The sequence below is a fragment of the Scyliorhinus torazame genome, chromosome 2 (assembly GCF_047496885.1).
Source record: "Scyliorhinus torazame isolate Kashiwa2021f chromosome 2, sScyTor2.1, whole genome shotgun sequence".
Lineage (NCBI taxonomy): Eukaryota > Metazoa > Chordata > Chondrichthyes > Carcharhiniformes > Scyliorhinidae > Scyliorhinus > Scyliorhinus torazame.
In genome coordinates, this window is record NC_092708.1 from 352,361,452 (window position 1) to 352,377,403 (window position 15,952).

General features: G+C 46.5%; 1 protein-coding gene across 1 annotated transcript in view; it reads right to left on the reverse strand.

Annotated features, from left to right (window-relative positions):
- Positions 1–8,093: 8,093 nt before the first annotated feature.
- Positions 8,094–15,952, reverse strand: part of LOC140403490 (potassium channel subfamily K member 10-like) — a 38,985-nt gene continuing 31,126 nt past the window's right edge. Inside the window, exons 6-7 of the mRNA XM_072491410.1 lie at positions 14,775–14,917; positions 8,094–10,635 (exon numbers count right to left, since the gene is read on the reverse strand). Of these exons, the coding sequence (XP_072347511.1) occupies positions 10,030–10,635; positions 14,775–14,917 (749 nt within the window). The 3' untranslated portion in view covers positions 8,094–10,029. The remainder of the gene's footprint in view (positions 10,636–14,774; positions 14,918–15,952) is intronic.

The window sequence follows — 15,952 nt, forward strand, 5'->3', positions numbered from 1 at the left end:
GGGGGTTATGTTCACAGTTTGATTGACAGTGCTAAAATGTGAATAAATGTTTATCTGTCTTTGATGTAGTTAGTGAATAGATGTTGGGCTTTACAACTGAATGATCACTTGATGGGATTTATGTTTCTTTCATCGGGTCGGGATTTAAAAATAATAACTGATTGTGTTTTCCAATGACAACTCTATTCGGTTGCTCGAGGTTTAATTTTTTTCTATCCATTTAAAAGTGGATAGAATTTTTCCACTTAATCCTATTGCTATTACCTAACTCCTGAGATATGCATAGAGTGTAGATGGGCAGCATTGAGAATATAGGGGCATAGAGGGGGCATAGAGATATGAGGAGCAAGGGGAATATAGGTGTCTCGAGAGATAAGGGGGTTATCGGGGGAATGGAGGAGCCACGGCGAATATGAAGGATCATGGAGGGATAAATATGAGAGGAATAAAATCTATATTGGAGAGCTGGGCCAATGCCCACAGCTCCAAGTGATGAAAATATGGCAGCATTGGCAGAGGTGACAGTCTTGGGTTTTCGAAGTTGGGAAATGGCCAAATGCATGGCTATTCAACCCTTAGTATTCTGCATACACGGTAATCTATCTTAAAATTCACTTGAAGCAAGGGGCAGTGCAGTGGTTAGCACTGCTGCCTCACAGTGCCGAGGACCCGGGTTCGATCCCAGCCCCAGGTCACTGTCCGTGTGGAGTTTGCACATTCTCCCCATGCCTGCGTGGGTCTCACCCAACAGCCCAAAAAGATGTGCAGGGTCAGTGAATTGGCCACACTAAATTGCCCCTTCATTGGAAAAAAAAAAATGGGTACTCTTAAAAAAAATAAAATGTTTTTTGTTTAAATTGGCCTGAAGCCATCACTTCATCTGTTATGATACTCTTCTAAATCTCTCTTGATATGAGCAAATACCTATCCCTGTATTTTGTGCTCCGCAATGAAGAGATTGCGCTCACGGCTGACCTCAAAGAAAGTTGCTCACAAAGATTGAGTGATATTTGTTGTGTGAATTTCCCCTTTCCCAGGTTTGAATTTGGAAATAAATAATGAGGATAGCAAGCTTCCAGCAATACCGATATCATCAAGCAGGATACGCAGCCAATCACATTGAAGTATTCTTACTGACAGCAAACCAGGAAATAAAATGCACTGATTAACATTCACTTTCATAAATTATCCCTAGAGAAAAATAAATTATTGTGACACACCCCTTTTTTCTCTCTTCCTCTCTCCATGCAGCATCTTCCAGTGTGCAAGGGCTGCTAATCATGGCTCAATAATGCTATGGTATCATAATGGGGCAAGGGGAAGAGCGAGGCAGCAAGAACTACCTCAGCCTATCTGCCAATTGAACCTGCATTGCAAATATTATTAAGCACTGTACTCTAACCAACTGGACTAACCAGCCTTATTTTTGACAAACACATTAGAAGCTGAAATAAACAATTTGGCTGTTGAGCAGTAGTTAGGCCTTATTATGACAGTAATAAGGTGCCACTTTTTAACATTGATATTGTAACATAAAAGGAAAAAGTTCTTGTCAGTTCAATGATTTTTATTTGATTCCAACCTTCGGTGACTTTAACAGCGCCTCCAATTAGAGAAGCACAGAATCTCTGACAGCAACCTTTGAACTTCCATATTTGGCTGTACGTGTACAAACTCCGGTAGTTCCTGTCAGTTCAGAGGAGTAAGGACAGCGATCTACCTCTCCCCTCCCAAAGGTCTACCTTCTTTCTGTGGGGTGTGGCAGGAGGAGTAAGGGGCCAGTTTAGGACTTCATATTTCATCTGTGATCAGTCTTTTCTGCGCAGTCTTTGATATTTACTTGCAGAGGTAAATATCTCATTTATGCAATTCACCTGTTTCGTTCAGATCTGGGGCGGGATTCTCCGCAATCGGCGCGATGTCCGCCGACCGGCGCCAAAAACGGTGCGAATCAGTCTGGCATCGCGCGCCCCAAAGGTGCGGAATTCTCCGCATCTTGAGGGGCCGAGCCTTCACCTTGAGGGGCTAGGCCCGCGCCGGACTGATTTCCGCCCTGCCAGCTGCCGGGAAAGGCCTTTGGTGCCCCGCCAGCTGGTGTGGAAATGACTTTGCCGTGCGGCGCATGCGCGGGAGCGTCAGCGGCCGCTCACGGCATCCCCACGCCTGCGCAGTGGAGGGGGTCTCTTCCGCCTCCGCCATAGTGGAGACCATGGCGAAGGCGAAGGAGAAGAGTGCCCCCACGGCACAGGCCCGCCCGCAGATCGGTGGGCCCCGATCGCGGGCCAGGCCACCGTAGGGGCACCCCCCGGGCCAGATCGCCCCGCGCCCCCCCCAGGGCCCCGGAGCCCGCCCGCGCCGCCTTGTGCAGGTTAGGTAGATTGGCCATGCTAAAATTGCCCCTTACTGTCCAAAGATTTGCAGGTTAGTGGGGCTACGGGGATAGGGCAGGGAAGTGGGCCTAGGTAGAGTGTCCTTTCAGAGAGTCATTGAAAACACGATGGGCCGAATGGCCTCCTTCTGCACGGTAGGGATTCTAAGTTCTGCTCAATATCTGTGCAGTGTTTTTGGTAGTGATTTTAAGCTTTGAAGTTATTTCCGGAATACTGAAGAATTGTTGCAAGTAATAATGATCATTTACAATCACTGTCCTCTACTGAATGATCTCAACCATAGGCTTTTAGCGGTGCAGCATTTTGATGCTTCCATTGGTGTCTTCAGTGCATTATCCTGACTCTGCAGCTGCACAGCACAACTTTCCATCAAATATTGTTTCACAAACAAAGTGACACGTCTGGGAGAAGAAATTTTATGAGTCAGAATTTAATGGAAAATTATGTAACACAACAAAACATAAATTAGACACATGATGTCATTCTACCCAGACCTTCTGGGTCTCCAGGGAATTGCGTAATAATCTCCACTAACAAAGGTCCGAGGTTTTATTGAACTATTTTAAAAGAACAGCTTACACCACAGCCTGCATTAATCATCAAACGTTGAGGGTTAGGGCAGCACGGTGCGCAGTGGGTTAGCCCTGCGCCGAGGTCCCAGGTTCGATCCCGGCTCTGGGTCACTGTCCCTGTGGAGCTTGCATGTTCTCCCTGTTGTTTGCGTGGGTTTCACCCCCACAACCCAAAGATGTGCAGGCTGGGTGGATTGGCCACGCTAAAATGGCCCCTTAATTGGAAAAAATGAATTGGGTACTCTAAATTTAAAAAACAAAAAAGAAACATTGAGGGTTGAGAAAATCAATGGTGTCATGCCCTCTTTTCAACACCAAGTTCGGGCTCCAAGCCACCATCACTGCAGGCTTGCTCTGAGCCAGAAGTGCACAGCTTGCCAGATTTGCAAACAAGCAAAAGTAAGTGTCTACTTGCAAATAAAGAACCCAATGCCTGATTAAGGCCTTTCTGCAATGCTAGTTTGCCCAAAAGAGTCAGTGCCAGGTCTATATGTGATGTGGAGATGCCAGCTTTGGACTGGGGTGGGCACAGTAAGAAGTCTTACAACGCCAGGAAGGAGCTGTGCTCCGAAAACTGGTGATTCCAAACAAACCTGTTGGACATTAACCTGGTGTTGTAAGACTTCTTACTAGGTCTATATGGACGGCATGGTAGCACAGTGGGTAGCACTGTTGCATCACAGCTCCAGGGTCCCAGGTTCGTAATCCCGGCTTGGGTCACTGTCTGTGTGGAGTCTGCATGTTCTCCTCGTGCCTGCGTGGGTTTCCTCCGGGTGCTCCGGTTCCCTCCCACAAGTCCCGAAAGATGTCGGGTGTCTTTGATATTCTGAATTCTCCCTCTGTATACCTAAACAGGTGCCGGAATGTGGCGACTAGGGGCTTTTCACAGTAACTTCATTGCAGTGTAAATGTAAGCCTACTTGTGACAATAAAGATTATTATATGTGGCTTAACAGTTGGTTCTTAAAATGACTGTTGGAGGGCCAACCACGTAACTTTGTTCAAATGATTTATCTAAAATGTAGATCTGGATGTGGCAGGAATGCTCCTCCTAAACCCACATTAGAATCATAGGCCATTTTTGACCACTATTGTCATCTTCCAGTTGCAACCTCAACCCACTCTGATCACCACTATGTGAGTTCAACACCCTCATCCCAGTTACTGTCCTGATCATTGCCTGCTCCTCGCCATTCCCCTGTCATGATCCCCTTTGAGGACTTACCCAAAGGCCATTGCCAGCAGTGCAGCCACTTGATCCTCATGATCTTTTCGACAAATTGCCTGGGGCCACTCATTAAGTGCCCACAGTCTTTCAGCTCAACAATGAGATCTGAAGCCCAATTTAAGATGTGCCTCCCGGAGCTATCCATTCATGCTTCACCTTTAGCATGGACAAATGTTTATATGCACACTATGTTTACAGAATTACAAAGACAAGAACAATTAATTCCTGGCGATTCAATTTCAATATTATGTAATGGGCTTTTTCAAACAGACTACAAGATTTAAATCAATCCTACTCCACTATCTATGCCAGAAACGCAATCCGTACCAGTGCAAATAGAGTTCAAATGATCAACTCAAACAGTAGATTTGTGTTCAATATTCCAGGAAAGAAATTTGTAAAGGACCAACATGATCTATCTTTGAATACGCAGCTCGACACCAGCAAGCAGAAATCAAGCCAACTTCAATGTCTGAGATAAACCGGGTTATTTGAAAATAAAGTAGTGATACAGGGGTCACATTTTGAAAAGAGAGAACTGTGGAACTATAGAACCATGAGGGTTTTTTTTAACCACACATTTAGTCCATCGTATTTGTGCCACTCTTCAATAGTGCAATCCAAATCCTATTGTCCTGCCCTCCCTCCATAGCCCTGCACCTTGCTCCACCTCAAAAATCCATCTACTTTCCCCTTCAAAGACACAATGGTATCACACCCTGCGACAAAGCACACCATAGTGAGTAGAAAGAATTTCTCGATGCTCCTCACCTTGGTGACAAGTTTAAATTGATATATGTTCACACTGGCTCCCCAACTAATGGAACCAAATCTCTTTGAACATTTTGGACGTGTGGTTGTGGAAATCACCCATAAATGCAATATATGCAACTTTAAATTAACTTTGTGTTCTTTTAATAGTCAACAAGTAAATTGTCATGTGCAGTTATTGTGGTGTAATATCATTTGGGAAAAAAATCGATTTAAAATATGTTGGGATCAATTGTTTTTTCCTGTTATAATTGTGTGTCAGTGGTAGTTAATATACTTAGGCAGTGGATATTAACTGGGGACTCGCCTGTGTTCATAGGATACATAGGAGTAGGCTGAAAGAGGTTTCTTTTGTTGGAGGTGCTTGCCAGTCATTCGGTGCGATCTAACAAAAATAATCAGAGTCCCGTTCTGGATGGGATTAGCGGGGTCATTGCTGACGCACTCTGGCCAGGATTCTCCGAAATCCAGGCTAAGTGTTGATGCCGGCATAAACACTGAAGGGCTTCACGCTGGCGTCAATGGGACTCAGGGGGCCAGCACGGTGCCGGAGTGTTCCACGCAGCTCTGGCGCCGATACGTGGCCCTGCACTGCCGGTATGGGTCCGTGCATGCGTGCGCCGGCCGTTTCCACGCTGGCGCTGCGCAACATGGCGGAGCCCTACAGCGGGACCGCGCGGAAGGAGGTAGGCCCCCTCCACATCACGGGGGCCTGCTGATCAGTAGCCCCCGATCGCGGGCCTGGATGTCGTGGAGGCCCCCACCGGAGTTTGATCCCCCCCCCCCCCCCCCCCCCCGCTACCAGGGCGGTCGCAGGCCCAAGCTCCCGCCGGGTGGTACCAGGTTGGAACTACGCCAGCGGGACTCAGTGGAACTCGGCGGGAATTCAGCTGGTCGACCGCGGTGAATCGCCGCGGGGGCCTCTTTCACCGGCCCCCGACCGGCGGCGCGTCGACCGCACGGACGCGACTGGTTCCGATTCTCCAGTAGCCGGAGAATCGCGTCCCGGCGCGGGCACGGAGAATCCCGGCCTCTGTTGCTATTCCAGATCCTGGCGGGGAATGCCCACTCCCTCCCGAAGGCCTCAATTTAGCGTTCCTGCACTGACCCCCGATGCGACCAATGGACCCCACCAACTTCCCTTCCTTGGGACCCCCCCTCCCCATACCTCACACGGGCAGGGCACCCCTTGGCCCAATACCTGGCGTGAGCCAAATGCCAGCCTAGCATCCTGGTAGTACCTCGGCCAGCCTGACAGTACCACCTGGGCAGACTGGCAACCAGATGACACTGCCCAGGTGCCAGTGCCCATGAGGCACCCTGCCAGAGGCCAACCACCCGAGGGCCTCAAATTACCTGGGAGGCCCCTCCCTCAGCGAGTGCCATTCCGCCTGGTGCCCCTTTGTGGGGACCAGTGCTGAACGGCGCTCGGCCGGGGTCTCCTCGGCGACGCCAATAGATGCCAGGTGGCCGTTAGATCCCGCGTGAGCACGGCAAAGTTAGTTTCTAAACTCACTTAACCGTGCGAGACTGGGTCTTTCGTTAAATCTTGTGAGGTGTATTGGCTGTTGGGAATCCCAGGGGGGTGCGGGCGCTCCTGGGATATACCGGCGGCATCCTACTCTGATCCCGGTGGGACGCAGCCAGTTATTCGCACCCACTGTGTGTCAGTGTAAATAATATCAGGTATGAGAACAAAGACGAGGCTTCAATATCCTCTGGTTCACCCCCTGTCCATCCGAGTTTTCATATCCTGCACTGTGCTTCAGCGGAAAATTCCCATTTTTAGCTGAGTGGAATTCACCTTCTGCTTTAGTACTGAAGAATCATAACAAAGAAGGGGCAGCACGATTGCACAGTGGTTAGCACAATTGCTTCACAGCTCCAGGGTCCCAGGTTCTATTCCCGGCTTGGTTCACTGTCTGTGCGGAGTCTGCACATTCTCCCTGTGTGGGCGTGGGTTTCCTCCGGGTGCTCCGGCTTCCTCTCACAGTCCAAAGATGTGCAGGTTAGGTGGATTGGTCATGCTAAAATTGTCCTTAAGTGTCCAAAATTGCCCTTAGTGTTGCGTGGGGTTACTGGGTTATGGGGATAGGGTGGAGGTGTGGGATTGGGTAGGGTGCTCTTTCAAAGAAACGGTGCAGACTCGATGGGCCGAATGGTCTCCTTCTGCACTGTAAATTCTATCTATTGGGTCACTATTGAATATGATCGTAGCGAACACAGAGGTTTACTGCTGGAGTGGACCGTAATGTCCAGGGAGCCAATTTACACTCGAATCCGGAAGTTGCGGTTTGCCAGAATTGGCATCAGGGGAGACCATGCTGATGGTCCTCACAGAATGTGAGCCGATTACCCTGCACCCATGCTGATAGCAACACAGGTTTATTTTGGTCTACTCGTAGCAGATGTAAAAAACTGCTCGGGAAGACAGCCTTTTAATTCAGCTGGTGTGTCACCTTCATCCTCCCAACAACACCCCCAGCCCCCGCCCTCCCAACCCCTCACATCGGCTTTATTTAACCTCCTCCCTCGTCACTCCTGCTCTACTCCTATCCCTCACCCGTCACCCCGCCCATGTCAAAGCAGAGCCGGTGGGTGGGGCATGATGGAGTGGGGGTGGGAGCAGACCAGGGGTGTCACGTGTCGGAGATCTGGGTTGTGAGGGCTAGAAGTAGAATAAAGAAAACATTTTAAAACACTTACCTGACTTGGGATGGTGTGGAGGTGCCGCCGTTGGACTGGGGTGGGCACAGTAAGAAGGCTTACAACACCAGGTTAAAGTCCAACAGGTTTATTTGGAATCACTAGCTTTCGGAGTGTGCTTGGTCTTGGGAGGCAGTCTTCAAGAGGCAGGTCTCCAGCTGATGATATCAAAGGGGCCCAGGCTTCACTGGGACTGTCTCACCAAAAGGCCTCTCCACTCACCTTGTTGATGGAACCACACTGAAATCAAGAGAGGAAGTTTCTGCTGCAAACTATGAGAAGGGTAAGAATAGTTTTAATAAGCCTCTGATTCTTCGGCGGCTGCAAGGTCGGAGCCATTACTTAACTCCTACTTTATGGACATCATTTTGTTCTGCTACAATACAGTCATCAACACTGACAAAGATTCAGAGAAAGAAAGCATCATAAAGTTATTAATTTTTTAGTAAGAAAATAGATGTACAAATTCAGAGAAATAAAGATATATGGAAATTGGATTATTCATTTGAAATGCTCTACCAGTAACATTGGGTCCCTTTCACTGTAAATCTTACATTATTCCTGTGCTATTTTAAAATAATATGATTATTTTGCTTACAGCACATACAATTTGGCCCTGAAATTCATTGGCCAATCAGGCAGACTCCTGCTGTAAGTTGAACAGCTGTTCACTGGAACAGCGGCAAAATCAACCAGGCCTCAGATATGTTGGATTCTACTAACCTGGTGCAGGGATTCCCTATACCCCACACACAAACTCTCAGCTGGGACTCAGGTAAGGTCAGTGCACTACCCAGGGAGAGAGAGACCTGTGCCTCCAAATATCTGGGGATGTCAGGTTTGGATCAGAGCCTGAGCTCCCAAAGAAGGGTCATTTCTTTTTTAAATGCGTCACAAATTACTCCCTGATGCTCCTTTCTGAGGGAGGAGGTTGAAAACAGGCTGCCGACAGCTTGTAGATTTTAACTGATGTTTCCAGATTCTTCTACCAATAGGCAGAATACACCTCGGACCATCCAGATTTTACAGTCCTGCCCCAGTCTGTAAACGGAGTCCAGCGTGCCAGAGCGGATAGCTGGCACTTAACTCGGATGCAGTCCTCCACTCCATGGATTTTCAAGGTCTTTCTGTTGTGCACCAATTAAACCACTCCTTTCAAATTGCCGAGGTCGCAGATTCAAGGCCCGGCAATATCTGTTGCCAATATAAGTAGCACCAATCCCTAATTGGCTGCTAAATGAGACATTCTACACCAGGGAGGTATCTGCCTCGGGGCGAATATTCTTTTGGTCATTTTTGAATTGCAGCACCTGCATTCTGGGCAAGTGGAGTGCGGGGGGTGGGGGTGCAAAGGTGGTGGTAACCTGTTTTATCAGCCTCTTCAACAGGAGGCTTAGGGCAGTTGTCTTAACAGAGCAGGAAAAGACAAAAATAGCACAACGTGGATTAAAAATACCTGCTTAATTTTATCGGTTTCTGTCTTCATTTTATTGATGTTAGAGAACCGATATGAATTAATTGTATTCATTGCAGAAGAATCACAGACAACAAGAGAATGATCATAGATCCATACACCAACATGCTTTCTTTGAATTATTACTTTAGAGTAATATTATTCCCAACACCCTAATTTTTTTTTCAAAACCTAATATAGGAAACTTTGTAAAAGCAGGACAGGAGAGCCCTGAGATATCAACATTTATCAAGATCAGTCTCAGAAGTTACTTGTTAAATTACAAGACAAGGACATGCAGATCGCAGTCTGTTGTTCAGTGCTTACATCAGTCTCCAACAATTACATTCAGCTATTGCAATCTTTCAATTCTGCTGCATTGATTGCTCTGCTGCAGAATCCTTACACCTATCAGAAATGTAACATTTTCGAAGGGTTGTACAGCACACGTCAAGCAGATGCACAGGGCTCTTAAAACAAACTGATGTTTGTTTAAAAATTGTCAAACAGTTCTAATAAATTAGTGGAAATAAATATCCCAAAGCTGGATCCTCTCCGTAATAAACGTGATTTAGTGGGGCTTCTGGTAATATACAGAGCCATCCACTTCCTTCCTAAGATATACTGCATTGGTAATGAGCACTAGGTCCATGTATAATTTTCCCAAGTTGATACCAACATAATCTTCAACAATCCCACAGTTCAAACAGATTAATTCAAGCCGATGTTTGATATTTGGTACTTCAACCCTTATATCACAGTGGCACACTAAAATCAATCTAAAGGTTTGTGTTGACCATGCGTGTGTGAAAATGGGTTTCTCACATTTTAAAAACGATAAGGCACATGTCAATAGTTTAAAAAAAAAAGCTCCCAACAAACTTTTTTATATTGTTCACCGTAGTGTTTTCATATCTTTTTTTCAAGTAATTTCCTATTCTCTGGATTTTTGGCTTCATTGGGCGTTCTATCATCCTCAACTTCTGAACGTTGAACATAGCTTGTTATAGCTGGAACATTTGTATTGTTTTCTTTCTCTATTTCCTGTTCCTTGTTTTCTTCATCCAACGTGCAATTTCCAAATGTTTCATATATTTTTCTAACGTTCTCCGGTATCTCTTTCTTTAATTCCCTATTTTTATATCGTTTGGGCCCTCTTGACGAAGATCCCACCTTATTGACGATGTTGTCTTCTGAAGCTCCTTGCATGTGTTTGTCATATTGCTTTGTTTCTTTCTGCTGTAGATTGCTAGAACTGCCATCGATACTTTCCTGAGATGATGCCTTGAATTGACCCGTCTCCAGGCCTGCAAACGCTAACCGCTTCTCGGGGGAGAGCATGTCAAGGGAATGAGCTCGTTGGTCCAAACCAAGCCGCCTTCGCTCCATGTTTCGGATGGTTGCTGCCCTTTGAAGTTTGTCATGAATTTCCACACTTAACCGCCTTCGCGTTTCCCTGAACTCTGCTGTTACATTCGCTTTCCATTCAGCGGCATGGGCCTTAATTTCACCAACCTGCAGGCACAAAGGAATCATTGTTTATTCTCATACAAGAATGAATCAGTAAGGGCAACGGTAACACACAAGATCAACAGTGCTAAATAAATGCAACTTCATACATAAAACGGCTAAGAAAACAAAAGTTGTGTGTGTTTTGGGGCAGTGTCCGTTTCCATTCGGTAGGCGGTGTCATCATCTTGCAGGTTTGTTTCATCTCCACTTTGAATCATAGAATTTACAGGGCATAAAAATTTACAGGGCAGAAGGAGGCCATTCGGCCCATTGAGTCTGCACCGGCCCTTGGAAAGAGCACCCTACCCAAGCCCACACCTCCCCATTCCTGCAACCTCACCTAACCTTTTTTGGACACGGAGGACAATTTAGCATGACCAATCCATCTAACGTGCACGTCTTTGGACTGTGGGAGGAAACCGGAGCACCCGGAGGAAACCCACGTAGACACGGGGAGAACGTGCAGACTCCACATAGACAGTGACCCAAGCCGGGAATCGAACCTGGGACTCTGGAGCTGTGAAGCAACAGTGCTAACCACTGTGCTACCGTGCCACCCACAAAAGTCTGAAGGTATTCTGAAGTTACAGATTGGTTTGTTTGTTAAATCTCTGCATGTTGAAAAGTTTGAAAAATGTTGCAACGTGTATGACCAGAAGCAAAAGCATTTTTTAGTTTATTTTAGATAACGGACTGTTATCCAGCAGTGCATTGAACATTTTGTTGCCTTTCCCTCAGTTAAGAATTATTAAATTTCCTAACCACGAGGTGAAAAATGGTAAAACAAAGAAACAAACAATACATTTAGTGGTTGAGTTGTGGATATTTAACCAGTCTCTTGAAATATCTACTTGTTAATATGGACAAAGGAGCTTTTCCTTGAGTTTCACAAAGCCTTTGAATGGTACCAACGGAACAAAATATTTAAATGACAAAAGACTGCAATATAAGCATTAGATTTTACAAACTGCACAACCATCTCTGATTCTGCTGGCAAAGAGCCTCAAGATTATAAAAGCCACCTTTGGGATCATTCACCAAATAACAGTATGGCAGGCCAATTAATGCTTTCTGAGGGAAATTCCTTGTTGCTGGTTTCAAATCCCCAGGAAATAAATAGAGACAACCTGACTTCTTTTCACCCTAGAGAGCCCATTAGAATGAACGCCTTAATTAGAATGAACACCTTAATTACACCTGTCAGAGCAGGTCCGACAATGGAAAGAAGAGTGATCCAACATAAAATGCCCACATGTCTTATCAAAACTACAGCCCTGCCAATGTCGGGTAACTATTAACCTTGATGAGCTACTCATCAGCTTTTGCAGATAATGCCCTTCGTTAATACCTGTAGCATCCTTGACTCTTGGTTTATCCCTTGATAAAGTACACTCCATGGTTTACTAATAAAACCTTGCACTGTAACTCTGACTTTTGAGGCTCTGCTGACAGTAGGGAGGCACACAGGTGGTGGGTATGTCACAAACTCAGGTACCTGATACTTTGTGCATTGAATTATGTAACATGATTTTTATGAGCCAAGGGAAACAGTGCTAACAAAGCAGAACCCAGATTTTAATCAAGCTTCATGGGCTGAATTTTACAAAGGGGCAGTGGTTCCATCACCTTGCATCAAAATCAGGGTCTGCTTCACCCCACAATCATTAAACAGCCAACGGCTCTTTAATTGGCCAGAGGTGGGACTTTCACTAAGAGCTGTATGAATTTGATGAGATCAGTTTCACGAGGGGACAAAACCTGTACGCCAGGAGCAGATACGTTCTTTGCCATCAATATGCAAAGACTTGTACACACATGTTACAACACTGCTTTCTGATTTAAGTCGGAGGAAACCTAATTTTTCACTGCCTCAGAGAAGTTGATCAGAGGGCCAGCAACTCTAATGTTCAAGCAATGCCACGCCACCTGAAAAGTGCCTCTTTTGGGACTGCAGTGGGCCGAGAGAAAGGTGTTCAGCATTGGAGACAGGATGTAAGAGTCTGGGGTCCTGCTGGGGTCAGGTTGGCAGGCCATGGCAAGGGGGTGAGAGTCATGGTTGGAAAGGAGAAGGAAGTGGGGGAAAACATGGGAGGAGGGTTGCACTTTGGGCAGCAGGTTCTGATGCAGGTGCATCAATTAGGCACTCCCCAGCCCAACCCCAAGGTTCGCCAGGTGGTGGCATCTCCTACTGCAAGTAAAATCACAGCGGTGGTGGGAGGATACATTTAAGTGGCCGTTAATTGGTTACATAAGGGCCTTAATTGGTCCACAGGCGAGCAGGTCACCTAACACCTCTCCACCACGGGAATAATTGCAGTGGGGGTTGGTAGGGAGACTCCAGGGATGGCATCTGATTTTACATGGCCCGGCCCAGCACATCTCTCCCTCTCCCCACCGCCATCACATCCCCGAAGAGTACATGCCAATCCATGACTTTGGTGAATCTCTGCCCCAGTGCACCTTGCCCATAAAAATAAAACTCAAATGGTATAAGCTACAGGAAACTAGAACAAGAAGCAAAGTTTCAGTTGATGAGGAACTGCAGATGTTTCTTGGCAATGAGCACAGAGTTATGATTGTTCCTAACTTCTTGCATAGCCTTCTGGCCTGTGCATTTATATTTTTAAAATATATATTTAGAGTGCCCAATTCATTTTTTCCAATTAAGGGGCAATTTAGCGTGGCCAATCCACCTACCCTGCACATCTTTGGGTTGTGGGGGCAAAACTCACACAAACACGGGGAGAATGTGCAAAGTCCACATGGACAGTGACCCAGAGCCAGGATTGAGCCTGGTGCCGTGAGGCAACCACTGCACCACCGTGCTGCCCTTGGCCTGTGCATTTCTGATCTTTTGTTATAAGCCGTTCAATTTCTTGAGGTCTTTGCAATTGTAGTTCCCATAGTGCTGTATGAATATGATGATATCAGTTTCATGAGGAAAGAAAACCTGCACACCTGGAGTAGATAAGTTATTTTCAATATGCAAGTAACATACGTTACAACACTGCTTTCTGATTAAGTCGGAGGGAACCCAATTTTTCTGTCTCCACTTTAGCTTACAGGCAACTTCAATGTCTGGAATAGCTTCTCATCTCATTGCAAAGATCTCAATGGCACCAAAGTGTGATGCAATGGGATCCTTCCAAGTCATGGCAAGGACATCTGACAAACTTTGTATAAAAATTGTATTAAAAAAGTGATCGAAGCTATGTCTACCTGGGGAAACTACAGAATTGGCAAATATAATTTACTGTCCAACAAGGAAGGAGCATCAAGTAGAAGGCCAATGGGCCTGCAGGACCACAGGGAGAGGATGAGACAGGGGAGGAGATCAACATGGAAGGAGTTGCTCTGCAGGGGGATTGGTGAGACATTCGGTGACTAGAACTTCTTCCAGCAGTCAAAACACGCCACTGAACAATTTGTTTTTGCTGTGAAAATCCATACATTGACCCACCCAAGAACATGCCATACATGAAAAAAATGAAATGAAAAGAAAATCGCTTATTGTCACAAGTAGGCTTCAAATGAAGTTACTGTGAAAAGCCCCTAGTCGCCACATTCGGCGCCTGTTCGGGGAGGCTGTTACGGGAATCGAACCGTGCTGCTGGCCTGCCTTGGTCTGCTTTCAAAGCCAACGATTTAGCCCTGTGCTAAACAGCCCCCATTCCTTATACCAAAACTGAAAACTGCTATTTTTAAGCCCCTCCCACCTCCTTTACTGTGCAAATTAGCAAATCGTTTGTATTGATTGTACTTCTTGGAGAAGAACTTCCAACTCTGCTGTGCAATGTGCTAATTTGCTCCACAGGAGTTGTGCCCTTCAATTTCTTTTTCGACAATAATGTGCTGAAAAAATGGGCAGAAGTTATATCCAAACCTGACTTGCTACCTCTGAGAGCGAGGCAGCTCAACCTTTAGATTTTCTCCACGGGTGGCTGAGGAAGACGCAGGTACACAAACATGGGTTTACTGATCTTTGTATTTCTCCTGCTGCAAGCGAACCTCTTATGCATTTGTTCCCAGGATCTGGGATACAATGTCAGCCTGCTCTGCAGTTTCCATCCTTGACCTGTAATTTAAGTTGTAGGTGGCCTTTAGCTCCAAAAAGGGTTTGCCCGTATCTATCAACATCTTACCTCTTCCTTTGTTTTCTTCGATATTACACGTAGCCAGTCTCCAATCATGCTGAGGACAGCTGCAAAGTAGGCCAGACCCACTAGAATCCAGAACCAGACCAATGGTTTGTACCATTCTCGATAATGAATAGATATGTTGCCACCTGAATAAACAGATTACACAGAACTAAGTGCACACATATTATAACTTTAAAACCTTTAACTGTTTCTTGATTCTGCACAGTATATTGGAGAATGAGAGCCCATTGTTTAATTTTCAAAGCAGATCTAATGTCACAGCAACTGCTAACCTCGGTCACCTGCCGCGATCATTCAGTGAGATTGGAACATAAAGACAAGGTGTATATGCAGTCCCGTGAGACACTTTGGTGATCTCTATCAATTTATAAAGCATTTTTTGTAAATGTTAAAGTTCGCAAAAATGCTCACCAACTCGTAAGTGGCCTTGGTTCAGATACTTGGGGCTGAATTCTCCACAGCCCGACACTGAAATCGCGGCTGGCGCCAGGGCGGAAAATCCAGTTTGACACCGTAATCGGGCCCGACGCCGATCCGGCGATTCTCCGAGCACCGAAAATCGGCGTCACAGTGGAGTACACCGCGCCGCCGGGGGGCCATTGCCAGAGGCCCGCCCAGCAATCTTCCCCTCCCAACTGGCTGAGTTCCCGACGGCATGGAACTAACCACCTATTGCCAATCGGGATGCTCGCGTGACGGCTGCAGACTCAGTCTGTGGCCGCCCTGGTCAGAAGCGAGCGAATCGGAGACCAGGGTGGGGGCATTATAGGCAGCCGGAGATTTAATGGGGGGGGTTGAGGCTCAGGCGCATTGCCGATCGGGGGGTCTCTTTCTTTGGTCTGGCTCCACGGTCCGAGTCCGCTATGGAGCACGGCGCGGCCGCTGGAGGCCGCCGCCATGCGCATGCGTGACCTCTGACCCGGATGTGTGGGAGCCCGTATCCGCAGCAAAAACTGCAAGATTCACTCCGGGTCCCTGCTAGCCCCCTGCAGGGCTGTGAATTTGTTTAACTTTGTTGCAGGAATTTCGGGAGTAAAACTCCACCGTTTGTACACTGTCATGGGGACATAGTCTCAATATTGGAGAATCCAGCCCTCGGTTTGAATGAAACTGGCCTAAACTAAACAAATTCAGAGATGGAAACAAACAGCTAAAAATAC